Source organism: Chrysoperla carnea, chromosome 2 (genome assembly GCF_905475395.1).
Source record: "Chrysoperla carnea chromosome 2, inChrCarn1.1, whole genome shotgun sequence".
Classification (NCBI taxonomy): Eukaryota; Metazoa; Arthropoda; class Insecta; order Neuroptera; family Chrysopidae; genus Chrysoperla; species Chrysoperla carnea.
This window is the reverse complement of record NC_058338.1, coordinates 43534398-43550927: the sequence shown is the minus strand read 5'-3', so window position 1 is coordinate 43550927 and position 16530 is coordinate 43534398. Positions and strand designations below refer to the sequence as shown.

At 27.7% G+C, this 16530-nt stretch overlaps 2 protein-coding genes across 5 annotated transcripts in view; both read left to right on the top strand.

Annotated features, from left to right (window-relative positions):
- Positions 1-8090: 8090 nt before the first annotated feature.
- Positions 8091-11923, top strand: LOC123292708 (probable methylenetetrahydrofolate reductase). Its single transcript, XM_044873422.1, has 3 exons — positions 8091-8388; positions 9918-10087; positions 10816-11923. Exons 1-3 carry the CDS (start codon positions 8091-8093, stop codon positions 11179-11181), a joined length of 834 nt encoding a protein of 277 aa, XP_044729357.1. The 3' UTR covers positions 11182-11923.
- A 3961-nt stretch (positions 11924-15884) lies between these two features.
- The window catches only part of LOC123291704 (voltage-gated potassium channel subunit beta-2), a 49798-nt gene continuing 49152 nt past the window's right edge, over positions 15885-16530 (top strand). For 2 of the 4 annotated variants that reach the window (XM_044872090.1, XM_044872087.1), the window contains exon 1: positions 16136-16195. The gene's annotated coding sequence lies outside the window, so the exon portion shown is untranslated. Of the gene's footprint in view, positions 16004-16135; positions 16196-16530 lie in introns of those variants that run through there. The other 2 variants (XM_044872088.1, XM_044872089.1) reach the window with 2 other exon arrangements.

The following is a 16530-nucleotide window of genomic DNA, read 5'->3' as shown; positions in this document are numbered from 1 at the left end:
ATCATATTGTGCATACTTAATCTACGTTTATTATAACAAAAATTTTCTAGCCACTTTAAAAATACGTACATACAGTAGACTCTAATTAATTTGGAACATTTCAGACCATGTATATTTCGAGTTTTCGAAATCGCCATATTGCTGTAAGGAAAATAAAAAGGTAGGTAACTTACTCGCTGAGGGATAACTGAATTTACCGCCCTGCACGTAAATATTTATATGACTTCTATATCTTTTCATTATATATTATTGAGAATTTTCACTATATTGACTTCATCATTTATGTGATATTATTGCCTAAACCTTTAATTATGTTATCAATTTAAAAATACAGGCAATATTATTACATAAATAATGTAATCACTGTACAAAAACTTAATAATAATGAAAAGATATAGTATAACTTATTATATACAGTGTGATCATTTCAAAAGTATCCACTCTTAATAACTCTTGACCTGATGTGATTATTGTTTTGAATGAAAAAAACACACCGTTTTAGGTATCGACGGGAAAGTTCAAAAATGGTACTTAACAAATTTTAGGTTTCATTCCTTTAACCCCTTTTTTTCATTCCTTCAGTCCTAATATATAATTTTTTTGCTTCCAGCTGTAATAATATAAAAAATTGAAATATTAGAATTCTACATGAAATATTCAGAAAATTTCTTATTTTCTGATTAATTGCATTATTCCATCTTCGAATTGTATGCATTTTTCCCTTACCTTTACAATGTTACGTATGTCTTAAATATTGAAATTTTTCACGAAAAATCCAGAAAAATTCTTATTTAACTTCTGATATGATATAGAGATTTATTATTATTAAGTTTTATTTTGGTTTCACAAACACCCAAAAATTATTTATAGCCACAGACAGAAAAAAATGAGAAACATTAGAAACAAGTGAGTTTTTTGCTACACTTTTCTAGAAGATGAGATTAACTATAGGTACAACCATAGGACCTTATTAATCTAAAAAACAGTCATTTCCTAGATTTCCTAGAAGAGGTAGAGAGAGAAAGGCGTTAGTGAAACAAAACATCAAATCTTTTGAGTTGTGATTTGTAAAATTAAAGTACCTACATGAAGTAAGGTTACTTTTACGAAGATAACTTTTAGTTTCTTATTTCTTCAAAACTATAAAAGACAAAAGTAAATTTGTAGATGCGAATAGTGGATCTATTGATTTAATAATATCATACTAACTAAAACCATAAGACAAACAAAAAATTTTATGATTAACAATTTGTTTCAAAACTTGTACAATACAAAAAACGAAAAATCCTAGAAAATACTTCGACTAGAGCGACTTTCGAAAAACAAAAGAGATTTTTTAATCATAAATATTTTAAACATTATCATTGAAGCACATGTTGGCTGTATAATTTCCCAATCAATTTTTCAAAATTTTTTAACATGATCTCGTGATCTCGATAATTGAGAAACGAAGGTTACCGGTGAATGCCAAACATTATAAACATGATATAATAAAATAGACTTGGAAAATCCAGACTAGTGTAAGATCGTATTACAGAGAGGTTACTGTAATTTAAGTATTTTAAATTAAATAGATAGTGTTAATCTACTATAATCATTAAGTAGTCTACTTAAACGTGTTTTGAAATTTTGTACTACGTAAATATCATATCTGTAATTATCTTGAATATCTTCCCTCTCCGAAAAAATCTAAAAATAATGTATAAAATATAAAATCTTTCATGCAATTGTTGGCTGAAACTTGAGTACAAGCAATAAATTAAATGCTTCCTTAGATACCTGGATTTTTATTTATAGAGCCTCCCCCCCATCCGTCTTAGATCATTCTTCTAGATAAGAATGGTTAAAGTTACATTTAAATTTCAAGCACTAAGATTATACCCATTACTCTATCGATTTGTTTGGATATGTTATAGGTACTCATATTCTATCTGCCCTGGTTACTTTTATTTTTCGAAAATATATCCTGTTAATATTCACAATGAAAATTGTAAAAATAAACAGGATTTCCGAAAATTAACCAGGGCAGGTAGAATATGAGTATACTTATAACATATCCAAATTTCAAATCAATAAAGTAATGGGTATAATCGCAGTGCTTGAAATTCAAATGCAACTTTAACCATTCTTATCTGGAAAACCGCTTTTCTTTATGAATATTTTTTTTTTATTTACCTCTTGTACCTTACCTTTTTATTTCATAGAATATTAATTATACATATATAGAGAACGCGAGGGATCTCTTAGCCTGTAAGTGGATGCGATATCATAAATGAGAGAGAAAACTGTCAGTGAGTTCTCCTGTGTCCTTGTCATAATCATATTTAGATATATACTTATTATATATATATATATATATATATATATATATATATATATATATATATATATATATATATATATATATATATATATATATATATATATATATATATATATATATATATATATATATACAGTAGAATCTCGATAAGTTAAAGTCCAAGGGAAACACAAAATATTTTAAGTTATAGAGGTTTTAAGTTATCAAGTGTCTATGTTAGGTAAAGGTTAATATAGAGGTATGTACATGTTTCTATGTAGTTACTGAGGGCCTATACAGAGATTATTTATTTAAGTTATAGAGGTTGCGTCTTTTAAGTTATAGAGGTTTTGGGCTCTGATGGGAAGGGAACATAGTATTTTTTGAAGTAACAGAGGTTTTTATGTTACCGAGGTTTAAGTTATCGAGATTCTACTGTATATATATATATTAGTAAGTATAAGTATATGTATTAGACAAGGACGTAGGGGAATTTACTAGCAGTCTTCTCTCTTGCTTCGCATATCGCATCCACTTGCAGGCTAGCGTTCGCTATCTTCATATCTCTATGGTTTAAATAGTAGTATTTATAAGAAAGTATATATTTTGCTTTATAAAGGAGTGTTGAAAAATTAACGCAAGAAGTTCGAATCAGACGTTAATTTTAGGACACCCTATATTATTATTATTATTATATTAAAGTGATAGAATTTTACTTATTTTATATTTTAAATTTTGTTTTATTTTTTAAATTTTCTACCCTATTTTTTCTTTCAGAACAAAATTATGAATTAATTAATTTTTTAATAAAGGTAAGTATTAAGTTAATTATATGATTATAAACAAGACGGTTGGCTGTGTGGGAATAGCAATTGCTTCTGAAACCAAAGTACGCTGGTTCGTATCCTGGTGTGGTTGACATTTTTACTTTTAAATTAAATGAATTTTTCCTGATGTTAAAAATTTCCCACTCTTTTTATAGTTTAAATTATCTATATAACCCACCCTCTTGTTATAAATAATGTCAATTATACATATGTCACAAATCACTATTCTGTCAGGGGGTGGGAATTTAAATAATCATAAATATATTTCACTCTTTAAAATCATATTCTCCTATTACAAAATATTAAAATTTGTATTTATAAAATTAAAAAATCGCTCGTTAAGACTAAAATTTGAAATTTTGTAACAGGAGAACATGTTATATATTTTATCCCACTTTTTTTTTATAACATATTCGCCTATTACAAAATATTAAATAAATACTTATTTTGCTTGAGCTCCGCGATCTTAGCACCTCATGTGCGGAATTTCGATTGACCAATTATACCATCTGAAAGGTCAGAAATTGGTCATAAAAGGTCAGTTGGTCTCATTAATTGGTCAGCATCAGAAAATTTTTTATTAAAGATTAAAGTTTTTCAAGGTCAATTAATAAGTTTAGCACCTCATTCGCAGAAAAAATAAAAAACTCCACCTATGCGCGATCGGGAAGCATTCGCTGATAATTGGTCAGCTAATATAAATAATTGGTCAGTTTAATTTAATATTAAAAAAAATTAAAAAAGTTGTCTCTGTCGTAACGCGCATGCTTTGAGCCGGATGGTTTTATCAGGGCAGTGAGTACTTACGCACAGCTCTTCACTATAAACCAGACAGAGTAGGGGAAATATTTTTTTTATAATTTTTTTTTTTTTATATGTACTACTATCAAATATACATGTATATTTGATAGTAGTACATATCAAAAAAAAAAAAATGGATAAAATTTTTACTTTTAAAAAAATGAATTTTTCCTTTTATTTAAATTTTTCACTCTTTTTATACCATGTATATATGAAATATACATAGTATATTAAGTTTAGTCCCAAGTTTGTAACGCTTAAAAATAATGATGTTAGTATAAAAATTTTGTCATAGGTGTTCATAAAATCACCTAATTAGTCCATTTCCGGTTGTCCGTCCGTCCATCCGTCCGCCTGTGGACACGATAACTCAAAAACGAAAAAAGATATCGAGCTGAAATTTTTACAGCGTACTCAGGACGTAAAAAGTGAGGTCAAGTTCGTAAATGAGCATCATAGGTGAAGTGGGTCTTGGGTCCGTAGGACCCATCTTGTAAACCGTTAGAGATAGAACAAAAGTTTAAATGTAAAATTTTTTTTCATAAACATCACTGTTTACTCGTGAGGGCGCCAATTAGACGGAAATTTTATAATACTTAGGTACTATACTTGATTATCAGTTATGTATGTGTCACATGTTTGTATGTGTAATGTGATAAATAAATCAACACTGACTATGCATGGTATTTCAACAATTAACTCAGTCAATTGTTTGTTTTCACTTGTATTATATATATTTGTACATATGTCACCTATAAAAAATTTGAATGAATAATAATAATGGTTATTTTATATAGTAAAAAATCAATTTTCGGGATAACGTTTTCAAATTAATATAAATAAATAAATATCGTTATATATTTTAAATTTTGTTTTATTTTATTCTATCCCATTTTTCCTTTCAGAACAAAATTATTAATTAACTAATTAATTTTTTTTTAGTAAAGGTACAAACAAATTCTTATAAAATATAGGTGAGATAAAGAAGTTGGATTGTAAATACGTAATATTCTTTTTGGATTTTCATTTTATTTTTGTGTGGTATTTGGTTTGTAAAAAAAAAAGTTGATGCAAAAAATTTTTTTAAGATGAAATTAATTATATGGAATTATGTGCAAGTAATTCGTAAATAGTTTTTATGTATTTTGATTTCATTTAAATAAAGTTGAAAACTCAAACCCTGTTTTTATTTTATTTTTCCCCATCTCTCTGTAGCTATACAATATTATTTCAGTTAAAAATAGGTAAGTATTTCGAACTTCACGATAGGTAAGTATTTCAAACTTCGTTTGCCATTTTTTTTTGGTAATAATACTACTCAAAATTTTCCGAAAATGAGTTTTACTTTTTGTTATAATTTAAGAAAGTCGAAAATATGAATATAATTATTTATTAATACGAATAACAGAGCCCTAATGGTATAATGGTTAGCGTATCTGACTTCGAATAAATAGTCCCTTGGTTCGAAACTAGGTGAGGACATATATTAAAAAAAAGTTCATTAAATCTTTTAAGCAAAATCTGATTTTTATTTTCATTTTTTTTCAAATTTCCACCACAGCATGTTTGCCTAGTAAATGATGAAAAAATTAGTTTTTTTTCGTTCAAAAACTTCAATTTTTTTCACATTTCTACTAGGAGAACATCAAGGACGGACGGAATAAGTAGTACCTGATAGCAAGGTAATTGTTGTCACCTCGTAAGTCAGAAAGTTAGTGGTCTGCACACCCGTGTTTGGTGAGTGTGACCTCTAGTGGGCAGACCAATAACTTTCTGCCAAAATAAAATTTTAGACTTTCGGGGTGAAAACATTTACTCACCTTTCTCCTTATCAGGAACTACTAATTCCCACTTATGTTCTCCTAGTACAAATGTTGAAAAAATTGAAAATTTTTTCGAAATTATATTATTTTTTGAATATAAAATTAAACTGACCAATTATTTATATTAGCTGACCAATTTTCAGCGAATGCTTCCCGATCGCGCATGGGTGGAGTTTTTTCAATCTTTAATAAAAAATTTTCTGATGCTGACCAATTAATGAGACCAACTGACCTTTTATGACCAATTTCTGACCTTTCAGATGGTATAATTGGTCAATCGAAATTCCGCACATGAGGTGCTAAGATCGCGGAGCTTTTTGCTTGCTTTTTTGTTGTAACATGTTAAAATTTATTCTTGTTAAATGAAATTTTATAAGATTTTGTAATAGGAGAACATGTCATTTCAAAAAAAAAAATTAATTATATTAGTCCCACTTTCCTACTTATGTCATAAATCACTCTTCTGTCAATTATCTAAAAATATGACATTATCTCGGGATAATAACTTATTTAATTAAAAAATAATCGGCACAATGCTAGATACGAACCGAAGTACTCTGTAGGCGGAGGCGACTATGCTAGCCACTACTCCACCTTTGACATATTATAATCATCAATATTGTAATATACATACCTTTTACTCACCTTTTTTTAATAAATTTTGTTTTTTTAAACTTAGTATTTATTTTTCTCTTACTGACCTCTTGTCACTGAAATTACCCATTATGTATTTCTATTTACTCATTTTTTTTTTCCATAAACTTACCTATAAATGAATAAAGGATAAAATATAAAGGTAGATATAATATTGAATAATAATAATTAAACCAGAAAAATTGATAAAAACAATATTTTATTATTTATATTTGTACATATTTTATCTGAATAATGGTTATTTTATACAGTATAAAATTATTTTTCTGGGTAACATTTTCATTTTTTATAAATTTTCAACAATTTTATCATTAAATTTTGTTATCAGTGTTTTATTAAGTTTTATTTTTGGTTTTGTTGAACATGTTCTCCTAATACACATATACAAAAAAATTCATTAATTAAAATTACCAATCAATAAACCCGCGCTTATCATTCAAACATTGGCGATGACATATGTTGCAAGCGTGATATTTAACATTTTAAGTTGCATTGGTTGCACATGACTTAAAAAAATTATTTGCTGGGTGTATTGATTTCCAGTTTTTTGCACTGGCTTCAGAAAATTATCCTAAAAAGTCTATATGGTTTAATGCGGAACCTTTTAGTTTTGATCCCCACACCATTGGGGTGATGGGGGTTTAAATCGTAAAGTAAATCAGATGAAATTCAATAACTTTTAAAAGATTTTTATAAGCTCAAAATGCTAGAGTATCCAGAAATTTAAGATATTTTTATCAGTAAACTCGTGTATGTATCTTTCCTACTTTCGGGGACCTGAAAGACTCAAAATGAAATGCCATCTCTTTTAGTCTGTATGTATAAATAAACCCCCAAAGGTAATACCCGTTTTCTTATTTTTTTATTTAAGCCTTTTTAAAGCATGTAAAGAGGTTTTAAAAGTTGATGATGGGGGTGGAATTTTCCCTCCACCCCCGTCGTTTAGCTTTTTAAAATCTTTTAAAAGTTATTTTATTGTATCTGATTTACTTTACGATTTAAACCATCTTCATCTCAATGCTGCGGAAATTGAAACTAAAAAGATCCGCTTTAAACCATACATACTTTTTTAGGATAACTTTCTGAAGCCAATGCAAAGGAAAAGGTTCGATTATTGTATTATAGTAGTTTTTTCAATTCTCTTTTGTTATAATAAATCCGTACTTGGTTGAATACGATAATAAACATATTTGTAAGTCATTTTAGGTCTATTTTATTTATTTTTGATAGTATTTTGTTGTTTGTTTATAGATAAAAATTTGTTACTTTGATCTTTGGTATCAGTGATCGAATTCAGATAACGCACCTATGTTTAGTTTTTACTTAAAACACAGGGCATCATAATAACATCTGGGCCGTATTAAATCTTTGCCGTTTCTTCTACCCTTTAAAGATTCACAACAGATAGAGGTGTGTATGCTTGTTATATGATTATTATAATTTAAATTCCCCCCTTTTTTTAATTGACGGGTTTATTGGTTTATCAAAACTTTCATTTACGTATTCACTATTGTGAATACTATAATATTCCATTATTTTTTTTTTTTATAATATTACTAATTGAGATAATAAAAAGCGTAATAATTGAATGTACAAATAACCTATAAATAGTAGTAAAATAATTGATTTTAAATGATAAACTAAAAAAAATTTTACAATCCAGTAAAAGTGTGAAATATAGTGATGTCGCTCACATTTTCAATCGAATTAGAATCATCAAAACTAATTGATTATAATTTACTTGAAAAGTTCACAGAAGTAAAATTTTGTTCCTTAACTTGGCATATTGATCCTAATCGAAAGTATTATTTTACAAAAAATACAGATTTTCCAGTATTAAATTTATCCGAGTTTTTAATTAAAAGAAATAAATGTGTTTTGTTGCATATTCCGTGTCGAACTTTATCTAAATATGAAGCACTTACAATATTAGATCGTGCTAAGATTATCGGTGTTAAGTATATTTTAGCAGTTCGTGGGGGTAAGTTTTGAGTATTTTGATTAATTTAAATAATCCTAAGTACTTACTGATTATATAGAAATCCTTATATACGTACTTTATGCGATAAGTCATGCAGGATATATCAATTATCAATTATTATTATTAAAAGAATGTGATAATGATAAAGTAGAAATATTTTTTATTTGATAGGTTTCTCTGACGCCGTGAATTCAATTAATGGCGTACCAAGATAAAGAGTAATAACAATGTCTTATTGCTCTTTTTGTACATTCCCAAAATAGTTATACAGAAGTATGGCACCATCTATTTTTTAATTGAGAAAATAAATTTTTCAATTGTTAAGAATAATAAATTAAAAATATTTTTCGTTTATATGTTGGAAAAATTGTTTCTCATTATTGTCTATTTTTTATATCAAATTTTCTAATGAAATTCTGAAAATGATTTCCAAAAAACAGAAATTTTTCATCTTCAGTTATTTTTCTATTCAAAACCTTCTAAAAAATAAATTTTGGGACCATCTAAAACTATTTCAAACTGGAATTAGGATAAATATACATTTCAAGATAACTCATCACTCTATCGGATTTTGAGCTTTCTAGTATCTTAAAAAGGCGTATTTTTTAGACAGATTTGGAATTTTTTTTAGAAAATAGTTAGAGTTAGGGCTATTTAAATTATGATAGTAAAATAAATCTAAATTTAATATTATTGGATTAACTCGGTTCGTGGAATAAAAGGTATACCTTATTCAGACTCTTAAAAGTAGGTCAAGTTTTCAGCAGGGGGACGTTCAGGTCAACAATTTTTGGAGATATGTTCTGCAAATCTGCATCTGCAAAAGATTGAGTTATAGGCAATATGTACATGACATTTGATATTGGTTGAATTATGAATTCAGTTAAAGAAATTCTGGACGAGCAATGGCACCTGGAACAACTTTCGCTTCGATTGCCTTTGAATCAACCAAAGGTCGCGGGACCATTTAACTTGATTTCTAATGCTATTAACATTTGTTAATACAAATGTGTAGTATGTAGAAGCTTTAATATAATTCCACCATTTATTGCATCGACTAGATTTCATTTGCATGATAAAAACAGTCAAAAAATTAACCAAAATATTGAATTATATTTAATATAATTTTTATTTATATGGGAGTTAATCTCAAATTAGTTATTTTCAAAAATTAGTTTTTCAGACACAAAACACAAGTTTTGGCTGCAGTTTCGTCTAAAAACTTCAGCTCAGACTTAATTTTAAAAAATATAACGAGTAACGACATCTAACAAGATAAACATTTATGTTGTAATTAATTTTGTGATAACAGTAGATAAATTGAAATATTTTTTACTAATTAAAGTAATACTTATTGTAATTCAACCCGAAAAAACAAAGTTTTAATATTAATTTTAACAAATCTAAATAGATATCGTTTTCGTTCAAAACCAGAGCAAAATCCGAAATTTTGGTTTTGATTTCGGTTGAAAATATGATTCCGAACGTTCATTACCTTGGATCTAATAATTATATATCTTTTTTTGCAGATTCGAAGAATATTAAAGAATGCAATCCATTTTTCCCAAGTACTATTGAATTTGTAAGATTTATTAAAATGTATTATGGAAATTATTTCTCGATTGGAGTCGCTGGTTATCCACGGGGACATCCTTTATCACAGAATTTGGATAGTGATTTAGAATTTTTAAAATCAAAAGTAATAAAAATGCATTCAAATTTTATTTAAATATTTTCTATTTTTCCTTTTCGTATGTTGTTATGATGGTGGAAGCGCAAGTAAAGAAATAAAAGAATTATGGCTCCCAGCTTCTGAATTATGACTTTCGACTGCCTGTTAATTTTAAGTTAAAATTTAATGGGTTATTTTCAGTTCAATATATTAAGGTTTATTTATAGTTTATTTTTGTAGTTTTAGTTAAAATGGTTGCATAAAAAAAAATTAAACTTCATATGGGCAAGTATGGGCAACTTCATATAATAAAGTTCATTAAACAGTTTAGACTACACATAATGTCAAAGAAATAGACAGGCATAGAAAATAAACCTTCTTCTGAAGCCCATAAGACCCCTCCTCTAAAATTTTTCGGGATTGGTTCTTAATTACCTGATTATAACCCGTTTCTAACAGTGCAGGTATAAGAAACACGCTTTTATTATTATTTTTCTGTCAAACGCTTTTACACTCTCGCCTTATTTAGATTTGGTTAATATTTGGGCAAGAGCTGGCAAAGCAAAATATGATTTATTATTTTTGGCCAAAACATCAACAAAAATTGGCAAACCAAGGCTTGATTTATTAGATTGGTTGAGGGTTGAGTAAGGACTGGATACCAAAGCAGGATTGCTCAATGCTGGCTCAACCTTCGCCGTGAAATGGTTTATAATTATATAAAATATATTATTTTTTCTTTTTGTTTGTTATAGGTATTGGCTGGAGCTAATTTTATCTTATCACAATTTGAATTTGATTTTCGAAGAGTTGAAATGTTTTTACATCGTTGTCAGTTACTAAACATAAATGTACCAGTGATTGTTGGAATTTATGTTGTAACTCCAACAACAGACCGAATGGCTAGCAAATGTGGTGTAGTATTACCAAATAATATATCAAAAGTTTTAAATCAAATTAAATATAATCCTTGTGCTGTTGAAAATTTCGCTTTATGTCAAGTACTTTGGTTTTTGAAAAAGATCTTGTTAACTAAACAAGAACAATTAAAAGGTGTTCATGTATTTTCAATGAACAAGTTATTTAATGTATATCGTATTTATAAACATTTAAACTTTTGAAGTATGTGATCATTACTTGTTTTATTAGTTTTTATTCTAATAGACTACAAGCCCATACAAAATTTTTTCGCGTGAAATGACCCTCCAGGAAGCATGTTGAAAGGTCGCCCTAATTCATAATCAGTGACGGATATATGAAACTGGCTCAGTGGCCGTGCGAGTTAAAACACAATCCGCTTTATTCGTTTGGCTACTTATTTAAAGATTACGGGATCGAATCCAGGCAGCCGCAGTCCGATCAATTGGGTGTGTTCCGTAATATTCACTGACCATACTGGCCAGTACTGACAACATCATAAACCGACGCCATACTGGTGAATCGTTCCGAAATATACTGGCCAGTGCGTATATATATATATTCTTATTGTATTCGTCAATTACGAGTAAGTGTTTTTCAGACGCCATTATTTCTTCTTAATGAACAATAAATAAATGAATTTCTTGTACAAACACCCGGTGACCACATTGGCACTGTCATGCCCGTGTTACCAGTACAATATGGCGCCGATTTCTGACGCACGCCATGAGCACTGGCCAGTATACTGGCGAATATTATGGAACACATCCATTATAATTATATGTAATGGGGCAATAAATTGATCACACTGTCATCGCTTGGACAAGAACCAAAAAACCGACTCCACCTACATCATAAAGTTATTTGTATATATGGATACATAATAATTGTTTGTAATTGCAAGTAATAATTGTTTGATTATGTCCGTTAAAACAATATGGTACTTACGATAGTAAAAAAAATTATGAAATTTGATAAAAATTAAAATTTATGTAGAAATATATTTAAATATTCCGATTTTGAGTCATAAAAGCACATAACTGTTTTATTATATTAAAATAAAAAGTCGTAATTTTTCGCTCGACAAAATGAATAATGATTATAGTTATTGGTTAAAATTATTTAATTATTTAATTATTATTATTATTTTTAAATTAGTTATTATTTGTATGATGCTTTTTGATCGAACAAACTAGAGTATTAGCCCCAAATTTACTAGACATAATCAATCTATTGTTGGATAATTGACATTATAGTTTAAGCTGTTTAAATCAATGTTTATCTGTAGTTTTAGCTGTTTAATTAATGTTTATCTTAAAGATGTTTAGCAATAAGCAAACGTTTAAAACACTGCAGCTGTGAATTTTAATTGTAAAATATTTTTATACCATCTTGTAAAAACAATAAAATAATGATTCGTTGCCATAAATAAAATGATTGTTGAAATATAATAATTTAGTGTTTTGATTTATAAATAAACAACGCCTTTCTGAATACAAAACCTTTTCCGACAGTTAACATGTTAAAGTATTATTGAAAAGGTCATAAAGACATTCCACGTGTAATATTAATGGTTAACTTACGACAAACGGATCATTGAATTGATCATTTAAAATTTTACAAAAGCTGATATTATGTGATCATAATGATTTTCATTCTCGAGTTGCGCATTATAAACAATCCTTGGTGACGCATTCACAAGACATGAGTTTTCCATATATACAAACACACCCATGAGTATAATAATTTATATATATATATATATATATATTCACGCACGTATATATATATATACATTTATATTATACTGTAAATGTATTTGGGGGTGGAATGCTTATTGCTATGTGTTCGTGAATGTATAGAAAATTCATAGATTGTAAATGTGTCACCAAGGATTGTGTAATTTTGTATTGCATACATTATATAAATCATACTACAACTATGTAGAAGACTGGACTGCAATGTCTTATAGTTTTTAACCAATAATTAAATAATAAATTATTTTACTTGCCACACAAAAAGTCTAGTTTTACAGTGTTTAAAATTGATTAGATTTTGAACAGATAATTTTATTTACACATATAAATAAATACATAATTATAATATAACCACTAATTTAAAAAAAAACTAATTTCTGTTGACGTTTATGAGGGATGTTAATCTTACAAGGTATTTTATATTACACATATAACTGCGACTATATAGGCGTTTAAAAAGAAACTTTTCAAGAATTTATCATATATGATATTATTCTTTGATTTTTTCATTTATTGCTAAAGTCATTGGCAGCTAGCAAAAATCGTGAAGGTAAAAGTTAGCTTAAAAAAAAAATTGAAAATAAGAAATTGATTTAGTTAATTGTTGAAATACCCTGTATAGTTGAATATCACTTATTGTATTTTTTTAAAAATTATAGTTAAAAAAACATGTTGGATCAAATGGAAGCCATTTTTTCACTGGAAACTCCCTACTTGATTTTCTTATGTTTTCGGATGAGTTTAATTTGAAATTAAAATCACTAATCTCACTACTTGAAGATACATACACATTTCCAACCTTCGTATCTTTTATAGTTTTTGAGAAAACGGAAACTTAAGTATTATCCTAATTTGCACCCTCGGGTGAGTTTAATATGAAAAAAGAATCATTAAGCTCACTATTTGAAGCTACCTCTATTTTAATAGTTTTTGAGAAAATCGAAACTTACGTTTTGTCCTAATTTGGACCCTCAGGAACAAATAAAGATATCCACGAAAAAATATTTCAAACAAAAAGTTGTTTATTTTTTAATAAGAAATACTTTTTTCTATCCCTAACGGTTTAAAAGATAGGTTCTACAAACTCAAGACCCAATAGACCTATGTTGCTCATTTAAGAAGTCAAACTCACTTTTTATGTCCTGAGTAATCTCTAATCAATTTTTAGTTATCGTAATGACGAACGGGCGAACGAATGGAAATGAATTAATTAGGTGATTTTATGAATACCTCTACCAAACATTTTGTATGAATCATCAAGATTTCTAGGCGTTACAAACTTGGAACTAAAATTAGTATACCTTGATATATATATATATACCTACAATCGCTGCCAATTTCTAGAAATGCATTTTTCTAATGTTTTTTAAGGACGTTTTATTCATCTGAATCGATCTTTTAATTGAGATCGATCAATTTCTCGGTTAATAGTTAGTGAAGAAAATTATTGATTTGCACATACAAACTTAGTCTTATACTTCATCCAAGTTTATGATGGTGATGTCACACGCTTAGTTTTGTTCTTGTATTAAATCTTACACTTAAATAATTAATTGGTTTAGAACATAAAATCTTTTGGTCTTTTCGTTGGTCTTTGGAAGAATTTTATAGTCTTGTTAGTTACATTACTTAATAAGTTTTCATTCCCTGTATTTTGAATAAAATACTATTCGGAAATAAAACTAAATAGACGATATAATAATTAATTCTGCATAGTAGTTTTTATCGCATCGTTCTTTTTGCTAAAAACAGATAGTTTTTACTGTTATCTACTATAATTTTCACCATATCTTTACTATTAAATCCTTTTATAACTTTCGCTCTGTTTTTAGTTTAATTAGTTTAACTATAGTTTAAGTTTAAGTTGCAGTAACATTAATTGCAAAACTTGGTCAGAAACTGTAGAAAAAATGATTATTAAATTAGAGGAGGTAAAAGTTTATTTAATTACCATTAATATTTTGTTAGAATTGCATATTATTTTAAATAAAGGGAAATATTTATCAGTCATCAAAAATGTCGTAGTTTACTCTTTTTCTTAATGTCTTAGTCTCGCAATCTCACCTCTTACTCTTAGTCTTGTAAACATGGTCCTGATTCTTGTTCTCAGCCTTGATGTACTTCTGATCTTCACTAAATATTTGATTTGCTATAAACTCCTTAGTGGTTGTTTAATTTTCTCTTTTGCAGATTTTATATTTTCACCCCACTTCAATTGTTTGAGAAGCGTTAATGCTCTATTTTTAGTCGTCTTGTAAAAATATGGAAGTTGTACGTTGTGTGCAAACTGTGTTTGTCTTGGTGTTTACATATGAATTTTACGTCAGTAAAGTTGTCGAAAAGTCTCAGTCTTCATTTTTAGTTTTCCATTCCTTTGGAAAGCTTTGAGGTTCTTTTTATAGTTACTGACAAATATATGAGAGTCATTAGTTTGAGACATTTGTTTCTTGGCGTGTTTTATATTTGAAGATCCTAAGCTCTTTTATTTGAAAGGGAGATCATAAGAGGTAGATATTATTTACCAAGGCTTCTATTGTACAAATATCATAATTTTAATATCCAACACAAAAAGATTTGCTGCTACCACAAGCTGCTTTCTTTTTTTTTTTTACTTCTTATGCATATTAGTATACCTAAGTACATTAAAGTGTATAAGAACAACCGCGCTCGCGCCAACTTAGTTCGATACATTCGAGTATCAACAATATAAAATCCCATAGGATACAGATTTTTCAAATGAACAATCTGTATTTGTACATTTATCGTAGAATTGATGCCATAAAATAGATGAAACTGTTGTATATCGAAAAAAATCAGATATACTCATTACAACTGAAAAGTCAAATTGTCTGAAAGAGATAAATGTTTTAATCCATAATATATTAGTGATGGTTGTCCTTGTTACGTAACATACATTCAGAAAATTCACGAATGATGTTCACGATGAAAAGGAATCTGCGATCCAAAGAGAATATCATTAGTAAATATATATATATCCTTGTTTAGTAACATACTTCTGACCGTTTTCGTTACGTGAACTAACGTATTATGTGCAAACAATTGTGGGAAACGGGATGTATATGCCTGTTCCATTTTCCTTGATATTCTTTTAAATGAAAGTATTCTCTTTCTAGTAGTTATTTTTGAACAGTCAATGTGATGTGTTTGAACATATCTTGTTTAAGTGTCCCCTGTATATTATCCACATATTGTTGTAAACACGCAACACGACAGGAGGTTATTAATTTTGTTGTTGTAAATGCTTAATGTGTGTAAATATTAATTTAGTATTTGAATTATTTAACATAAAAATTTGTTACTTAAACCATAAAATTAATATTAAATATATGAATAGTGTATTAACCAGTTAATAGTTCTAACATTCCTGTTCTAACCTCAAATTCTTTTTATGCAATTGATAATGCAAATTCAACAATTACATTCGTTTAAATTATAAACTGTAAGTATCTTAACTGATTTGTATTTATTTTTTAAAAGGTTATACATTGTTTATTGTTAATCAGATATCAAAAATATGTATTTTATGTCTATATGTAATATAAAATAAAATTATTAATATAAAAATTAGGTTAATATTTATGAATTATGTTTCAATTTTAGAAGATGTTGGTTTAATTTAGAATATTGATCGTTGTTAAATATTACATTGCTATTACTTGCGAATTTTTTTTTTTCTAAAAATTTTATTTCTAGGAGAAAGTGGCAAGTAAAGCCAGATATTATACAGACTTCTTAATGTTTGTGAATGAAATCTATTTAAGTACCTAATCCATT

Coding starts and splice junctions, on each gene's coding strand:
- LOC123292708 (XM_044873422.1), top strand. CDS start 8,091: ATGTCGCTCACATTTTCAATCGAATTAGAATCATCAAAACTAATTGAT. Junction 8,389..9,917: donor TATTTTAGCAGTTCGTGGGG/GTAAGTTTTGAG, acceptor CTTTTTTTGCAG/ATTCGAAGAATATTAAAGAA. Junction 10,088..10,815: donor TAGAATTTTTAAAATCAAAA/GTAATAAAAATG, acceptor TGTTTGTTATAG/GTATTGGCTGGAGCTAATTT.